The 19097-nt window shown below is 42.5% G+C and overlaps 1 protein-coding gene across 3 annotated transcripts in view; it reads left to right on the top strand.

Annotated features, from left to right (window-relative positions):
• Positions 1 to 19097, top strand: part of LOC139214287 (ephrin type-B receptor 1-B) — a 158441-nt gene that overhangs the window by 35405 nt on the left and 103939 nt on the right. For all 3 annotated transcript variants that reach the window (XM_070845099.1, XM_070845098.1, XM_070845100.1), the window contains exon 2: positions 12875 to 12939. In XM_070845099.1, the coding sequence (XP_070701200.1) occupies positions 12875 to 12939 (65 nt within the window). The remainder of the gene's footprint in view (positions 1 to 12874; positions 12940 to 19097) is intronic.

Here is a 19097-nt window from a genome sequence, read left to right as displayed (position 1 = left end):
CACTTTCTCCTACACACATAATGAACCCAAAGGTGCACTTATTCCATTCAGCACGAACACTGTTGCCATGGTCGTGATGGGGTGCTGTTCTCTCTAAACACCTGCAAACCACTTGTCTCTCCCATCAGAGCTATTTACACTACCAGCAGATACTCATACCCACACACCCACAGTGGACACCTGCATCTTTTCTGACCCGGTGACATACAACTGTAGAAATAATTTAACAGCTTGGAACGGCTTTTACAGCTGTGTAAGCTGCTTGTGTTTTGCTCTATGTGTGGATGCATGAATGTGAGTGTTTCTGAGGGTGCAAAGCGCGCTGTGAGCGAGTGTTTGCTGCCACTGCTTCTTACGTGCGAAGTAAAGGAACAGCTTGAAGTGGGTCGGTGGCACTACATTTTTAACGAGGCATCTCAGCTCTTTAGCTGCACTGTTGTAGCGCAGCGAGCGGAGTGTCGCACTTTGACTCTTGGAGCACAGCTCACATCACACCAGCAAACAGCCTCATCTGGCGGGGCTGCCAAGTACAGCGCTGCCTGGAAACACTCTGCTTTCCGCTGGCAGGCGGGTCTTTAACTGAGAGGGTAACCACAGGCTCCCTCACTGCATCCAGAAGTTCACCCTCTGATCCACCCATGTTGTCTCCGTTACATTAGCAATCAACAGAAGGCTTGGAAAATCTGAAATGACAGGATAAAAAAAGAAAAATGTTAGCGGCGCTCGTGGATGTTGCCTAAAAGATGACAGCAAGTACTGGCATAGCTACTGTTGAGAGAGCAGAGAGGGCCAGAGGGATGGCCGATGTTTGCACTCCCCACTAGTGTCATTGGACAGCTGTGACATTTGGGGCTGCGTTCTGGGCCATAGCTCAAGTACCAGGGCATCCTGGATGCCAAATCAGATCAGGTCAGATAAAATGTGTGTGTATATGTATTTGTGTGAGTAGGTGGCACAAGATCAAAATTACCCTCACCCTCCCTGTGGCAAAACAGACGGAATGTGTTGTGTGTAAAATGGCATTTGCTCTCCCTGGAGAGTTCAGTGTTTCACTGAGCCACGGCTCTGCATTCAGAGTGGCTTTGAGAGAGAAGAGCGAGGACAGAGTGAGAAATAACAACTGATTAAAAAAAAAAAAAAAAAAAAAACAGGAAAGGAAAAAAGGAAACAAAAGGAAAGAGTGGGCAGGTGGATGGTGGAAATAAAAACAGCAGCATCAAATGGAGGAACATCAAACACAAATTTCCCCTGGAAGCTAAAAGAATTGGCCTTTTTCTCCTTTTTGCAGTCTCCATTACTCAACTCTAAAGAAGTACTAAAAAGCACAGAGAGGGCATGTACTGTTTTCAACTGCAGGATGAGACACCTGACCAGACAAATACACTCAAAAATGTCTGTCTCACTCCTACTCCCCAGAGGTCATTATCTCTGTTTCCTTTCTATCTTGTTGATTCTCATTGGAAAATCTTACCAGCCTCTGTCAGACTCATGCTATAAGGTCAAGATCCGCTGCTGAAAGTTTTTCTTTTAGCCTCAGGACTATTTTCTATCTCTTATATCCCACTGCTGAATGCAGACTCCAGCGAAGCCCCGGAGGAAAAACAAATCCTATCTCCAGAAATATATAGACTTCCCCAGGCATGTGAGCATATGCTGAACGAAGGTAGATTTAGTATTTGCTTTTAATGGAAAGCATTGTGTTTGCTTCCAGGCACTGGACAGGCCGCTGGCGTTTTTATGGTGATATATAGTGAGGAATGAAGGGGAAAAACGAGGTGATCTCAACCTGAGAATGTCTGTGGTCATCAATAGTTTAGTCAGTTCAGCTCTTGGGATGTATTCTCTGCTAATGTAAGTGTGTTGTTGGTGAATTGTGTGTGTGTGTGTGTGTGTGTGTGTGTGTGTGTGTGTGTGTGTGTGTGTGTGTGTGTGTGTGTGTGTGTGTGTGTGTGTGTGTGTGTGTGTGTGTGTGTGTGTGTGTGTGTGTGTGTGTGTGTGTGTGTGTATTTGGTGGAGCTGCACTAACGAGATCCCTGAAGAACACCTCACTTGCGGTTTAGGGAGTGAGATCACACAGTGCGTTTCCTCTTATTCACACCAGCTTAGCCAGCACTGTCCCTGTGGTGGAGAGCACACAGCTGGGGAATACCAAACTGAGGCATCAATTACCTGGATCTCACTACATTGGTCAAGGGAGAACACAACTAAATTGAATAACACTTTCCCAATCGCATTTTGGTATATGCGCTTTTGCACGCGTGCTGGCAAACACTCACGAAAAACAATCAGTGATCCGTCCCAGTGGCACCCTCTCCCGATAGGGTACAGTAACCAGACTCCCTCTCAGTGAGAAATAGAAGTGCGTCATATGATTGACTCACTCACACCTCCATATGACTGTTAAATAGTCTTATGTGCACAGTCAATTCAAGCTTAGTGCCTTTCCCAGGCCCCATGGGCGCGGGTGATAATTTGACTTTTATTGAAACTCAGCTCCAGTGGGTTCAAGGTGGTTGAAGGTCGTTCTTTTACTGCCACAGATGAGACGGAGGGAGAGCGCGGCATCAAACCCTCAAGGCTCTATCTCTCTCTGACTCTCTCCAGCGCTCTCTCTAGTCTGTTTCCCTCTCTCCGTCAGTGGGGGAATCTTTCAGGAGGCACAAGTCAATTTTGTGGTGCATCCAAACATGGTTAACAACAGCGTTTAATGGGATTGGATAGAGCTAGCTGGTGTGTGCCCCCCCCACCACTGAAAACAGCCTTCTTTATTACCTTTTAGTAGTACATTGCCTTATTCTTGATGAAAAACTAGCAGTAACAGAAGTTAGGAAGTATTAAGTTATTCTTTTATTAAAGAACAGGCTATATAATTTTCTTAATTTTGTGTTTTCATTTTAGGGGAAGTTTGTCACTTTGCTCTGATTCCACCCAAAGTTCATACACTTTGCAAATTTAGAGAGTGTGTACCCATGAAAGTGATGGGAGGAGCAGCTGGGCTCTGCTGTGTTTAAAGGCTGCTGAGCATGCATATATTGTGTATTTCTGTGCATGCACATGTGAGTGTGTGACTTTCCTTTATCCCTTTTATGCATTTCCTTTTTCTGCTGTTAATGTGATGCTCATATCCGTGCTAAGGCGAAACAGTTTTGTTCTTGTGCTTTAATGTTAATAAATATTGCAAGAGCAGAGCATGTCTGCGAATATTCAGGCGGCAGGACAGAAATGGGGTCAGGTGGTTTCTAAGAAATGATGTGATTCTTGTGTTCAGCTAAGGGTAGATCCATTTCTGGATAAGATAACACAGGGCGCTGCCACATGATGCCCTCTCCATCGCAGTGTCTCTCCGATTACTCCTACAGTATCTTATTCAGTATCTCTCTTTATATGAACTGTACCCGTCTTCCTCTCCCTCTAGCTCAATCCTGTCTTTCTCCCCACTTTCTATATCTCTCTATCTCTCTCTGCCTTCCTTACTGGGTCCACATATTATGGGATGGTTATCTCAGTTCAAGTGTATGACAGTGTGACAGAAAAGGACAGCCAGTTCTATCTATTTCTTTGCCCTCCTCACCCCAGTTGCTATAAAATTCAACCAGGGGAGTCACACTGAGCTGCCATCCGAGACATTCTGCACATATTTGACATTAACTGTATTGATTAATTTATTTCTCTCTATTTCTGTACTTAATTTTGTGAGTCTTTCCCCTTCACACTCCCAACAGCATGCACATACTCACATATACAGACACACACACACACGCAAACAGTACTGTGCTAATGGTAATTCTTACTGTCTTAATTAGAGTGAAGGACTGCAGTGGGAAGTAATTCAGTGACATCATTTTGTTCATTCAGCACTATTTCCTGGTCTGCTTGAAAAACAAAGATGCTTTAACTCACCCCGGATGGCCCATTAGCTATAGCTTATACTGCTAAATGTCAGCCTCACAAAATCCCAGTGCGACTTGGACGTAGTTCTTCTCTGCTGGTCTACTCGTGTCTCGAGAAAGGACATCAGGGCCAAGTCAGGGTTAACTTCTAACTTTCATATATGAAGTTTAGAAATGTCAAGGCTATAGTGGATAGACTTTCATTGTAAAGTCAGTCTCCTTATGGGAAAAGGTTAAATTACATTTTCTCAATGCAAGCCGTCCAACATCAACACAGAGTTTGGTACTCAGAGTGTCATTTTCCTGTTCTCCATTTTGGAGGCAGGAGAGCGTTTCGTGGTGCAGTTGTTGTGCTGTAAAGTGATATTCCTCTTGCCCTCATGGTTCATGTCAGCTTCTCAGCACTTTTAATTTGGAGCATTGATCATGGAATTCTTTTAGTTGTGTCATTAAAGTGATCAAATTACTACTTTTAGTGTTTTTATTGGAAAGAAAGGAGAGTGGGAGGAACGGGACTTGCAAGGGGGATAAATGACAGTGGGTGGGTGTGGCTGAGTGATTGGGAAGCCAGCCAAAGCCTTGTTCCACAGCCAGTGAACCATTGGGGAGTAGTCTCCCTCTCTCTAAATGCTGTTTTGTGAGGTGAGGAGCCTGATAAGAGTTGTAATTACCTCATTTCACTGCAGCAAATTGCCAGGTTTCTTAAAAGCAGACAGGCTGGCTGAGGTAATATCAGCAGTAATGAGTATTGTGATGGTTGTGGGAGGCTAGCGCTGCTTCCATCTGGATTATTGCTTGGTCACTGCTGCTGGTCTGCTGTTACAGCAAACCTTAGCAGATCCTAGACTCATTACTGTGAGGTATAAATGGTTTAAATATTGAGTTTCGCTACACTATACATTTGGCAGCCTATGCATGCAAGCATTAACCTTACATAATAATATAACATACACATATATGTGAAACACACATCTAATGTAATTTTTTTGATTGAAGAAGGCATTTTTTTTAATATCCAATTCATTATATTATTATTTCCAAGACATTTTATGTTAATGTATTTTTAAAATTAGCACTGATGTAGAAATCTTAAACGTACAGTCTGTCCAGGCGCTGCATGTCAGTTGATTGTGTGTATAATAATTTATGTGCTTGTGTTTGTACATGTACAGACACACGCAATGTTGTCTTCACTGTAGGGGAGTGGGCAACAACAGCAAAAAAGCTGGCTTGTGATTGGCCACTGTGAGAATCCATTAAATGACGGTCAACTAAAGTAATGGCAGAATTCCCAAAGCGGTGTCATCACAGCCAGACTCACTCCAAAATTCTACGTGAGGGGGGATCATATATCTGTTGTGTGCATCAGGAGAGAAAAAGAGACGTTTGAAACGACATATCCTTTGTCAGAATGCTGAGCACTCTGTTTCACCAGAGTATAATGACATAATTTAACCTTTTCATGGAAATGTTAATATCCCCGCTGTTTGGCTTGAACCTGATACATATGTTATGAAATATTTTCGAGATTTGCTCATTGCACATTGATGTGTTTTTAGCCTAAAAACTCTACAGCCTCTCCATTATGTGGTTTAGCTATTACCCATATTTGCTTCTTACGAACTTCTTACTTAGTGTAGAAGAGAAGGAAAGTAGGAAAAGAATGGTTTTGCACTTGCACTGTAAGCAATTGGGTTGTTTGTTTTAACTGATCCATAAGGCTGGACTAATTCTTGATTACATTCTTCCTATCAGTCTCTGGTAATGGTTAGAATGTAGGCAAACATTGATTTCCTCACCTTTACACCCAGTCAATTCTTGTCAAAGGGATGGTTTGCGCTTTTTTGAAACACACAGTGTATTTCTTACGGTAGATGGCAGTCAGTGTGCCTCCAGTTTGGAGGAACAGACTGGAGTCCTGGCACAGATGCCAAGCAATATAGTGCTGGAGATTGGGTCAGCAGGAAATAATATATTAGCCACTTAAAAAAAGGCCCAAAAAAATAAAGTTCAATTTACACTATATTTATAATATTTTCCCTACTTTACATTGTCATCAGACAGCCTTCTGACAAGGAACTTAAGCTGTTCTCTCTTTCTTTTCATTCGCTTCAAAGCTGTCATTCACAAAAACATTTTTAGGCATTTTACCTTGCAGAAAATTCGAATTGCTAGTCTACTGCTGCCTTGATCTGTTAGTTTGCTTGTGATATTGTGTGAGTTTGATGTTTGAAATGGTCAGTCAGGTCCAAACTAACATGTTATTTCACTGATCAAGGCAGTGGTAGCACAGCCAACTCTCTTACTCTGTGAGATAAAATAACTTCTTTTGTCAATGGAGTCTAGTGGCTGTGAACCAAGTGAAGAAAAAAAAGAGTGAATGGCTTCAGTTCTCCATCGAAAAGGATGTGTGCTACGTGGCTACAGATGTCAGACTTGTGTAAATACATACACAAATAGAAATCCATATTCTGCAAGTGTACCTAAAAAAATACTTACCTTTGGAAGATGAGATAGGAAGTTAATGTTTTTGCAGTTATTTTTTTGTGTGTGGATGTGTGTTGAGGATGGAAAGCTCAGTTTATTTTATAATAAGCACAGGTCAAAGGGTCAAACTCGCCCTGAATAAAGCGTGGAAATCCTCAGCTCAGTCTTGCCTCCCAGACTGTGAGGTGTGTATGGTGTACCCAGAAGGCTGAGTGTCTGTTTTTTGGGCGTGTCCCTTCTTCATCTTATCCTGCATAGAGCTCATGCAGGAAGTGAAATCAAACTCCCCTGTACCCAGTCATTGAAAGGAGGCAGAGAGACAGAAACATAATGGGAAGGAATGGAAGCGAGAAGGCAAAAAAGAGATGGGGGGGAAACTGAAGAAGATGAAAGACAGTGGTAAATGGAGAGTGAAACATGCAGAGAAGAGGAGGAGAAAGGATGCACTGGGATTAAGGGTGGAGGTGAGAGAGGGGGAGGAGGGATGGGTGAGTTTGAGGGGAAAGAGGGAAGAGAAGAAGGTGGAGGTAAAAAGAGTGAGAGGGGTGGGTGGTTGGTTGGTGGGGTTATGATGAATTAAAGATGACACTCTCCGGCAGCCTGGTTTCTAAAGATCACTCTGTCTGCTAATGTAATGTTAATGAATGCAAATGATGTGCCTAACCTCTCTCCCCTGACCAGAGGAGGGAAGGAGAGAGAGAGAGAGGGAGAGAGAGGGAGCAAAAGAAAAGGAAGGAGAGAAGTGGAGGTGTGAAGTGGGGTTATGTATAAATGTGCTTTTTCTCTCTAAGGCCTGTAGCTTAATGAGTGACTGACCACTAAAATAGGATTAGATGCATTAGTCTGTTGTCACCAGCCTCTGAGTGTGCATTTCTGTTTTTGTCAACCCCGCCTCATGGGGGGCTGTGGTGTTTTCCTGCTTCCCTTCCACAGCAACTCTATTACAAAGCGGTAGTAGCGTAAAAAAAAAAGAGAGTATGGCCTCTCACCAAGCTGCCGCAAGGTTGAATCTTAAGTTTTATGCGTCATGGCAGCCCAGATGTGTAAGGCTAAGACAATGTCACCTTGCTGTGATGATAGGATAATTTCATCAGGTTCTAGAGATAATGCATGTATATTAATTTTCATATCTTGTGAGGCATTCTGCCTAACATCTGCTGCTGATCTTACTTTGACTTCTGTAACTCCCCTCCTCTGTATCTCCTCTCATCTCTCTTGGCTGTCTCTCCTGTCTCTGATACTGACCTGGTCTTCTTTCATGCTTGAAAATGTTATTTTCACCCATCCGGAGCGAGTGACTGCAAGCCCAGAACACTGGTAATTTGTGTGCGTACGTGTGTGTATGTGTGATCTGTGATTTGTGAGCTACTTCATTGAATTCTGTCTATGGCTCAGTGATGAGGGACTTGTGTATCCCTTCACTCCATGCCAATGTCTCAGAGGATGGCAGATTATTTTCTGTTCACTTTTCAAATCAGCCACATTGTTATTTCTGTCTTCAGGGAGAGATAGATGTAACATATTTCTTTTGATGTATTTCCGTTGACTGTTCTTCTATTTAAAGCAAAAACCCTTCAGTATGAGTGACACAGCTTTAGTGTGGCGCAGATTAGAAAAGTCTCACATCTGTGTTCGCAAGGATTGTCTTCTCTGTTGAACACGGTGACTCAATCAAAGATATCACCTCTCTCATATTCTTTTTTACCCTGAAGCATTTGCTGTGCCATAAATCCAGTCACAGTTTTGAAATCAGCTCAGTGCTCTCATCCATGCTGGACTTGAGCTGTTCCTACCTTCCAGTCCAATAAACAGTCCTTTTTGTGTGTGATTTCCCAGGGTGCATTGAGTGAATACTGTAGTGTCTGTCTGTGTGACAAACTTTCACATGATTTGTTCAGAAAATAGTTCACTTTGTCAAAAATGTTCCTTTTTTATTCATAAATCTCCCAAGTGGACGGCTGATTAGTTTGGGAGATGCTGCAGCTTTTACTCTTGTTTGTTTGTCACTTTGTTTTCAGCCCCGTATTAAGATGCCAGGCTCAGCAGGCTACCATGGGGCTTCATCACTGTTAAGTGCTCATTTCAATCCCGCTGATTTCTCCTCTTGGTTTTTCATCTCTGTCTTTCCCCCTGTCTATCTTTTCCCTTCGATCTCTCTCTCTCTCTTTCTCTCTTTGTCCTCCCATCTTGATTCCATTTCTGAGAAAAGATAAAACCTTCTTAAATAATGTCATTCAAGGCCCTCGGATCTTATTTCGGTTTGTTGCTTCAATCACAAAGAGAAGGCCTTCTCAGCCCAGCATCCAGCATCTGGACATGATTGTCTCATTGAATTACAAAGTGTACCAGCATCCTTGAACAGGAGGACATGGTGGAGTGGGGGCGGGGGTTAAAGTATAGATGAATGGAAAAGATGTGTTATGCGATGGGAAGGGAAATCCGTAGAGAATTGTCTGCCATATTGACTAAGAAGCCAGGCAGCTTCAGAGAGGCGCTTCAGCACATGTTCTATCGACCAGCAGCCATACAATCATACAGGCATGGCCACAAAGGGGGAATTACACAGACAAGTTGCCATTCTGATTTGTAAACTGTAGAGTTAAAGTCATGCATACAGGCTCAAAGAGGGTGGAGAGATTCGGCAATCCATTCCTGCTGTTCTTTCTTCTCTGAAATGTCTTTCTATAGATGTTTTTTGGCCCAAGTGCCATTGCAATATGTAGTCATGCGTGTCCATGTGATGTATCATGCGACTGCTTGCTGACGTGTAATTGTGTGAAGAGGGCTGCCTTATCGATCTGTAACGCAAGGCCCATCAATGTTTAATGCAGTCTCTCTCGCTCTTTCATTTCTCTCCCTCCCTCTCTCCATTCCTCTCTCTCTATCTGTGGAAACAGACTACCATTTGCTATTGATCTACCACTTGCTGCTAATGAGAAAGAGCTGTGCTTTCTGGGATTGGAAGCTGTGGCCCTCAGTCGAGCTTTGGTTTTGGCTCGGCTTGCAACTTCTGGGTTTTGACTGGTACAATGGAAGAGTATCAGCTTGAGTGAGCCTTACACAATGAGCCAACCCACATCCGTTGTATGTTTCAGAGTAACTAATATTCTGTGATGTAGTCACAATACATCCCCCGGCTTTGCGGCTCTTTGAATCCATTTAAGCCCGGCTACCCCGACACCTACAAGCTATTGTTTTCCAATAGATTTATGAGCCATGGTGACACAGTCAACATTAAGCTCACTATGTTAATAATTTTCCCACAGACTGAACTGCTAGTGAACCTGGCTGTAATTTATTGGAGGTTGCAGGTGGAGCTGACATAGCAGAATATAAATGCAGGAGAAAACACTCTGGGCTACCCTCCAAACACGAGGGACTATAGCTAGCTCTTGTCTCTCCTTGTCTTCCAAATGACTTGGTAAAAACTGGAGAGAGCGAGGGGGAGTAACAGGATGTGTGGTCAGATATAAGTGCGAAAGGAGGACTTATTGTTTTTACAAGGGTTTTATGGTTTAAGCTGAGGAGTAACCCAGCTTTAAGCTACTGGAACAGAAAGACAGTGAGGAGAGATGAATCAGAGAAAAGTACGTTTCCCTGCTGTTACAGCATCAATTTTTGTCCAAGCAAATGATTGTGTGCACGGATCTGGAGAAGAGTCCAATAAAAAGAGAAATATTCAATCCAAAAATGTATACATATTCATTTGTATCTTGGTCTGAATGATATTTTACATAAAATGGACCAGCTGCCATTTGGCTAGTGTTTTCTTTAAAGAAAAAAAAAAAAAAAAAAGATGATTAGTTCCTCTGAAACGTAATTGTTTTGTAAGCTTCGGTCATAGGATGACTAATAATATCTGCAATAAACCACAATGTGCCTCTTGTAATTTTAAAAGAGCTGGCTTTTCTAATTAATGTGGGTAGCTCTTTTTAAAATGAAACTCTTCAAATCCACTTACGACTAAATGGATGAATGGCCCACATAACTGCTCATTTAAAACTCACACACTTACACGTACACAAGGGACATTTTCCAAATCCCTAGAGCCCATGGACAGGTGTGATGGCTATGGCATGACGCTGTGTGGGCCCCACCCCGTTGCTAATAACCACTTGGCATACTCCATTTACTCATCTGCTACTCTGATATTCTGCTAATGGTACACATTAGGTCACATGACATGGCTCATCCACCCCTCCCATGGGCCATTTTTTTTTTTGTCTCCTACCTTCACCATCTTGCATTTCCTTCCCCCCTCCTCTCCTTTTAAAAGGAAATGGAAAATGGCCTACCAAGTGCCTGTGTGATTTGACTAAAGCTTCTGTGATTTCCCCTGAGAAAGCTTTGGCAGTCCCCACAACGCTAGCTGGCGCTGAGGGCTGTTTAATGCTCCTATCTCCCCAGCTGACAGCAAGTCGAGCAGGCAGGCAGGCAGGCAGGCAGGCAGGCAGGCAGGCAGGCAGGCTGGAGCTGGCTGGTTGGCTGTGGAAACCAGACAAGGCAAGGCTGATCTTAGGGAAATTGAAATACTCTGTTGGAAGCTGGGTGTGAACAAGGCTGTCACTGTAGGTGTACACAGAAAATTGCTCTCAGAGTTGGCTGGTCGTGTGTGTGTGTGTGTGTGTGTGTGTGTGCGCGCGTGCGTGCGTGCGTGCGTGCGTGCGCAGCACGAGTGTCTACGTGTGTGTGCATGTGTACATGTGTGAGTGCTTGTATGTGCAGGTGAATTACCCAGGCTAATTGGTTTCATGTCTGAGGACAATTTCTCCCAGTAAGTGGAGATTGAGAATGAAAGGCCTCTTTCCTTCCTACTGGTGGCTTGTCACTCATCCTCAGTGTACTTGTTTTTTACCAAGACCACTTGAACTGCAGATGACGGGCTTCGAGTGCTCCATCATTTGGAATGATTTTTAAATCACTGCAAGTTCAGTGAGATTCCAAATAAGGAACAGCTGCGGGTATGTGCTTCCTGTGGAGGAGTAGGTAAAGGGAGGGGGCTGAGGGCTGGAACCTCTTCTCGAACAGGGACAGCGTCTGCTGGTTATGTCTTTGCATTCAATCAGAGTGAGATTTCTCCCGTATCAACAGCACGTGTGGGTGTTGCTAGCCAACCGTTTGCTGTGATAGTGGATGATGTCCAAGCCAAAGTCACAGCAAACAAAGTTCTTCTGAAAATTGTTATTCCGCTTATCTACTACAGATCATCACACACCATGCATTCTTTTGTCTCCCAGTTTTTATCTGTTTGGCCACAACAAACACAATTGAGGAGACATAAGAAAAAGAAATATGCCCTGGTTCGCTGTCATTAAGATGGAAGGTTTAGGCCAGAGAATAAAGAGGTCTGTAAGAGGTGAAATTATGAATCTATCATTACACTGCTAAGGCCAACATCTCACCCAGTCCATCACTCTTTAAATCTGTGTGTGTGTGTGTGCATGTGTGAGAGAGAGTGACAGAGAGAGAAGCAGGAGAGAGAGTGTGGTTTGTGGTAACCGCCATACGTCTCCTCTTTCCTGGAGCTATATCAGGTTTCCAGATTTCAGCGCGCCAACAAGGCAGATATTAATCAAAACAGGTTCTGACAAACTTCTTGGATGAGCTGCCGGACTTATTTGTCTTTGGTATGTCACTGAGGATAAGTAAGAGGGGAGAATGGGTAATCTTTGTGTTCTTATATTTCAGAGATATGGGGAAAGGAATGACACTGTGTAATTCAAGTCCAAAGTGAGATAGATCAATTCAAATTTTCCCTGAACTGCACCTCTTTATAGCAGATTTTCCTTAGTGAGGTTATAACTCTTCACTGTTTTATTTTTGTGTGAAAGCAGTGTACTGGGTAAATTTTGAGATTTTGTGCAAATGTTCAGATGACAGAGAAACACAATACATATTTCCCCCTCTCATTAAAGTCCTTTGCCATGCCAGTTTTAAGGGAATGTCCCTGCAATGGCCTCGCCTTGGTGGGCCATCTCTGCATCTGTGAAGCCGCTTTCTTTGGGTAAACAATGTGACAAAGTTCAGTGCTCGCACACAACCACGTGCAGACCCATCCAGTGCACACACACATCCACAAATACAAAAATACCCACTCTTTTTCTCCCCACAGACGACTGCATATCGTGCAAAAGCATGGACACACATGCAAACAAACAAAGACAGGATGCACACACTGTAGTTTCATCCTCATACAGAGAGAACACAATACAGAGCTCAGCATTTAACAGCATGACAGAGACTCTCAGACATTCCTTCCAGCAAAGTGCCAAGGCTTTGTTTCCATGTCTCTTGTCTTAACAGAAGTCGAGCAGAGATGGATGAAACGCTGTGAAGGATTCATCTCTTTTTTGTTCATCAGTGATAGTGTCAAGTGATCACTGGGGCTTGAATGCAGTTCAGCTCTGTGGAATGATACACAAAATGGCTGTTTTGAGGCTAACCACTGTCTTTCTCTCGCTCTTCTTCTTCTTCTTCTTTTTACTTCTTTGCTGCAGAGACCGTGATGGACACTCGGGTGGCCACAGCTGAACTGGGCTGGACAGCATATCCTAATTCTGGGGTGAGTCGCACATTGCCAACACTTGCACATGCTGAATAAAAAACTGTTTCAGGAGATTGCGTTCAAACTCTTTCTTTTTGGAGGAGGCTTGATGGAGTGATACATAGCATTAAGCACAGTGCACATACAGATCTACAGCCAGACATACAAATAGGCAGGAAGACAAGCAAGATGGAAGTATAGACTTAAGTAGTGCCCAATGTAGCTCCTATTATGGGTATTATTTTCTCTCTGTCCCAGCTCATAATGACTTAATGACATAATGGGTCCACGTAAGCCCCAGAACACAGTACCTAAGTCCCTGTAAATGGAGGCTGGGGGGATACCATAGACATAATGATACTGTAATGATACATTTATGCAGGGAAGTGGAGGTATTAGGATGAAACGGAGGAGGAGGAGCTAAGAGGATGGAAACGCTCAGGGCTTTTTCAGATTTCAGGGGAACTATTTGCAACTTTCAGGTAGTGTCATGCACATGAAAGGAGTGGAAATGGAAGAAAGTGCTAAGTCATCAGAATAGAGAGTTTTTTCCTTTCTTTTTTTTTTAAAAGAATCACAGTATCTGAAGTATGATTGCCCCATTACACTAATGGACCTAAAGAGAACTTTAAGGCCTTGTTCTCTGTGCTATAATTCAATAATTCAATGAAAAGCTCCATAGACCAACACTGATAGGATGAATCTTGCAGGGGCAATCCAGGACAGACAATGAGTGTTTCCCGCATTTTCTGGGTCTTTGGGTCTTTATGAGGCATTTTACACACGTGTAAAGGGAACCTTTATTGCTCTTGAGCAGAGATTTGGCTCTGAGTGTGGCAGCCCACTTTTTTTTTGTCGCCCCGAGAGAGCGCTAACTAAAAACAACCTGGAACCTGAAATACATTACTGTGTTCATTTTATGTGTATACCAGCTTGTGAACTTTTAACAGAATTTAAATACTGAATACTTTTGTTTATGTCTACTTGTATTGTGCGTATGAGCAACATCCGTTCTTAAAAAGTTACATTGATATTTTCACTGTATGTAAACACATGATTAATGTTGTATAATAAGTAGCTAATGAGCACACATTGTCCTCACCAGACGAAAAAGTCCATCATTTCTTCAGAAACTTAAAATTAATTTAATTTATTAGTTTAATTTTGCAACTTATTGCAAGTGAGTAATTGTTTTGTGGCCTGTATGTTGTCAGTTTGACTCAGAAAAACCGAAACTGCTCGATTTCTTTGCCCTTTTCTGAATTTCACACTTCTGAGTTTTTCTTCAATGATGAAGCATGTTGGTCTTACACATGGTGTTCATACTTAATGCTGGGTAACAGATAAAATGTTTTTTTTATTTGAAAAGATCAGTTGGGTCAACACATAACAGTGTTTCATCACACTTACATAATATGCAGTGGAGTAAACAAGATTTTATTTCACATATGAGCCTCACATTGTCAAATCTTTTTCACTGTGAAGAGGAAATATCCAGTAAGACCCACTGAGTAGATACATCTACAGTGCTATTTCAATCGAAGCCTGTTCAGTTCAGCAAGCCTCCAGGCACACAGAGCCTCTTGTCTGTATTGAGCATAGTTTTTAAGCTACTCCTGGTGTAAAAGTTCAGGCAGAGAGAGACCTGCTGTAGGGAGAATACAGTCATACTGCGTACTGGAAAACCCACTACGCATCTGACTTGACCTTGCTGGGAGTGTGTTAGAGATGTGTAGAAATGTAGACTCTCACGCACACACACTCACACATGCACACACACACATACACACTATATTCAGGAGGTTTTTAATGGAGATCTGTATGAGTGAATTTCTGTATAAAAGCTAAAGATTATGTCAATCTTGGTCAATATCAGGACTCATCTCTGGTGGTTGCTGGTTCACTAGTTTGTTTGTGTACCATGCAGAAAATTTGGAAATAAAATAGACTGGACATATGTATTCCATCTGAGCGTACCATATCTCATACAACAAACATCAGCTACAGATCATAGCTGAAAGTAAACTTGACTGTAAACCATGACTGTAGCTTCCAGGGGGTGTCAGTATAAAGATACAGAATATACAGTGCACTTTGACAACTATAAGTACACATACTGATTGTGATAATGTATATTTGGTATAGCCAGTGGCAAAGTGGCAGATTTACTTCTCTTTGTGAACCTGATAACAGCCTCTCTAATATACACAACAAGAGAAAAGGTGCAAACACTCGTGTTGTCCCTGTGCTATTCGATACATCTCATTAATTTCCTTTAGTAACTTCTCCTTCAGGAGTTCATAAGAAATGTATGTGTGTCTGGGCGTGTATTTGTGTGTGGCTGACCTGAAGGGTTAATTTTGAAGGATTACAGATGCAGTGCCATTAGTTCCACAAGTGTAAACACGAGGACATATCAGGGTTGGCTATGTGAATGTATAATGGAGCGGCAGTATGCAAGCGCACACTCGTATGTTAGCATCTGCTAGAGAGGACAGGAGCTCAGAAGGCAAACAGATGTGTACAGCAAACAATATTACTGTATTCCTTCATAATGTGCATTCTTGCTCCAGCTTTTTTCTATTGTTTCATTTCAGTTGGATATATTCCATCTTTCTCTCTGTGGACTTTTCCCATCCAGTGTCTTTTTTTCTGCTTCTGTCTCATCTCTATCTTGCGGGTCAGTTCTTTCTTTCTTTCGTTCTTTCTCTCAGTCTATCTTTGCACGCACACATTTTCTCTATGGCACATGAAATATGGCCCAGAAAGGCAAATGCCCCTAAACCTTGCCATGTGGCATTATGAGCAGACATGAAAGACAATGGCACATGCACTCCCTCTCTTAGACTCTCTCTCTTACACACACACACACACTGGCCTGACTTTCATTGTATATCTAAATGCACTTATGCTGTAATTAATGTAATTATTCTCATCTTTCAACAGTAACCTGATTTCGTCATGATAAACCTGGTTTACTTTATCGGGTTAAGTGATTAAAAGAAAATGGGTAAACACATATTTACACTTCAGGTTTCTAAAGGGTTTTTGTATGTGCATGTGTACGAAAAAGAGTCCTACAGCAGGGTAAAAATATAGATCTGTAGCCTACTTGAACCAAAGCTGCTGTTCCTTTTAACCAAAACAATTAAATAGGGGTCAAACATAAAGTAAAACTTGAAACTGTTATAAATTATGCAGCCATTGCATAATTTATTTTGCCATGGCATAATAAGTATATGGCAAAATGGCATAATAAATAAGATAAGATAAACCTTTATTCATCCCACATTGGGGAAATTTGCAAATTTGCAGCAGCAAAGAACAAGAACAACAAATATGTGGCACAATAAATATATGGCTGCATAATATAGTTTATTTTCAATGGTAAATTTTGTGTGAAAAAAAGGTGCACAAGATAAAAAACTGCAGCTACAACTACAGTGCCTCTCCATTGTGTTAACATGTTAATTTAAGTAATGTTAAAAAAAAATTACCAATTCTGATCCAAAAACAGGGTACGGCTGAGCTAGAAATCAGATCCAGCAATGTAAGCTGAAATTTCAGAGGTATTCCACTTTTATTATGGAGATAAATGTGTTATCTGATTTCCTGCCTAATTTCTCGCAGTAATCTGGTTTCCTGTGCGCATAACATAAGCAGGCATTGTGCAGAAAAGGAGATAAGGAAGGTGACATGGTGGAGTGTTGTATTACAAATATTTAAGAATGGAATTTTAAGAGGTAAAGAAAGGAAAGTGCAATGGGGGAAATAAAAAGGAATTGAAGAGTAAGGTTGTGTGTCCACTAGTTGTTTTCAATAAGCAGGATGTTGCAGAAGGTGCTGGGAACAAGCACCAGAAGAGATATTTAAAGTGACTGTGAGGCTCATGATGTTAAATAGCTTGTAGCACTATGCTACCACAGGGAAATGTATATAGATCCAAAAACCATGAACACCCTTCTTGCCAGGAAGAGTTGTTGTTTGGCCCATATACTCCATATATTCTTCATGTCTTTGTTATCATAATTTCTATGAGGTTTTCTACCATCTTTGTCATTAAAAGCAGTGCTTACAACTTAAAATCCCTGTTTTGACTTTAGGTTTTAGGATGTGTCCCACACATGTTGATTTCTCAAAAAAAGAACACTGTAAAACAATTGCAAAACACAAAATTAATAAATGTTGGCAACCTGTAAAAGATGTTCAATTGACACACACATCAAGGAAGTGTAAAGGGAAAAGAAACAGGAGTTTCTTTGTCTTCATTTTTTGCATAATTCTTAAATGATTTAGATAGGGGGGATAAGGGGAAGCAGAAAAAATTGCTTTCATTTGAAGGGGGCGGATGGGATTAGGGGAGTGTGGAGTGAGGGAAAGAGGAAAGGGCCGTGTTGAGAGGAGCTGGGAAGAGAAATGTGGCAGTTATGGTGGAGGAGCTGAAAAGGGTTGCAGGACCAGGAAGGGGGGTGGGGAGGGAGGGATTAGGAGAAATCGGAGCGAGAGCGAGCGAAGGGATCAGTTGTGTGTGAACTGGCCAAAAAAAATGCAGCCCTGTAGAACATTCAGCCGCGGGTGTGCGTGTGGAAGAGAGCTTGGGTTAACTCATGTGACTCTGGGAGGTCACAGACAGACTCCAGGCTTTAAGGTTAGAGCTTTGAGGGGAGGGCGTTAGAGGGGGGGCTATGGTTTCAGCCGGTTGGCAGTGTGTGCTGTCAAGCGTGGAGTAAATGTGCAGTTTGGTGTGGCTGTAAGGGGCTTTGGGACGAGAGGGATAAAGAGTGGGCCAAGTGAGCAGACAGAGGGGTGTGGAGGATAAATGCTGGGGGGCACAACCGACAGGAAAAGGCGTGGGGAGTGAGACGGAGAAAGATAAGGAGATTTTGAAAAAATCCCTCTATCCTTTGGATGTAGCAGGTGCATAAGGAGGGATGGAGACAGAACAGATCCCACCCTCGCATATTTGTTTGTGTTTACACTCAATTGTATTTCCACATGTGGGCTTGTGTGTACTCAGGCATATTTTCAAGTGCCTGAGTGTGCTGTTGCATATCTGCACCTGCACATGTGTGCGTGCACAAGTGCAGGTGCTGTTAGAAGAAAGCCATTTTGGGGTGCGCCTGGCCTAGCTCCCCCGCTTCTCCCTGTGCTTCAGCAAAGCTGCTGTGGGCCTTAACTGGACAGGTGTCAGCATACACTCAGCGATTCCTAAAGAGCACAGATAGATCCATAACAGCCATCTGACCATCTGGTGACCGGACTCAATGCACCTCAATTATTCATACCCTGACACACAGACAGACAGATCGCCAGGCAGCAGCTCAGTGGGCATAAGGGATCACAGAAGGGAAAAGTATAGTAATAAAAGTGAAAAAGGACTAAAGTTAGAGAGGAAAGAGAACGGCGTTGATGGGATGTAGATAATAAGAGTCAGGGAGGGATGGATAGGAAAAAATAGAGTATGAGTGAGAAGTAGAGAGAGATAGAGAGAGAGGGCGAGAGAGAGGGAGAAGGAGGGAGGGAGTGAACAAGGGGTGGAGGTGAACTCTGAACCTGCAGAGCTCGAGCTGAAATAGAATGAGAGGAGAAAAACGTCAGTGAGTCATGCTGGCTGCGCTTCAGCTGCCAGGTGAGAAGAGTGCCTTCATTACACGCACACACACACACACACACACACACACACACACACAAAACTGCATACACGTATTTACCAGCATATGCACAAACACAGACATTCACGCAATCACACATAGAACTTTGTATAGACTCTTCAGGAATGAGTTACGGTTAAGATGAAATTGAATGTATGAGCGTGTTTGTGCAAATACATACACACAGCTGAGGTGGTCATACCAGTGGGAGACCTGTTTCATTTTGCCTCCATGGTTATAGAGTGCGATTTAGGTGTATAGCCAGATATATGAATTTGCTCAGAGCTCAGATGCAAATATCTCTGCTCAGCATGAGGACCAGAATAGTAAGACAGCAAATCACTTAGGTCACAATGCATCCATGGCTTTCTGTCTATCTGTGTGTGCTTGTGCATATGTAGCTCTGTATTTGGGTGTTTGTGTCTGTTTGTATGTCTACGTAATTTTGTTAGTCTGTGCTTTCTGTCAAAATACTACCATATCATATTTTAGCTCTAAACATTTCTTCTTTTTTGTTTTAGGTAA

Source organism: Pempheris klunzingeri, chromosome 15, assembly GCF_042242105.1.
Source record: "Pempheris klunzingeri isolate RE-2024b chromosome 15, fPemKlu1.hap1, whole genome shotgun sequence".
Taxonomy (NCBI): domain Eukaryota; kingdom Metazoa; phylum Chordata; class Actinopteri; order Acropomatiformes; family Pempheridae; genus Pempheris; species Pempheris klunzingeri.
Note: the sequence above shows the minus strand (reverse complement) of the source record. Positions and strands in the feature narration are given on the sequence as shown.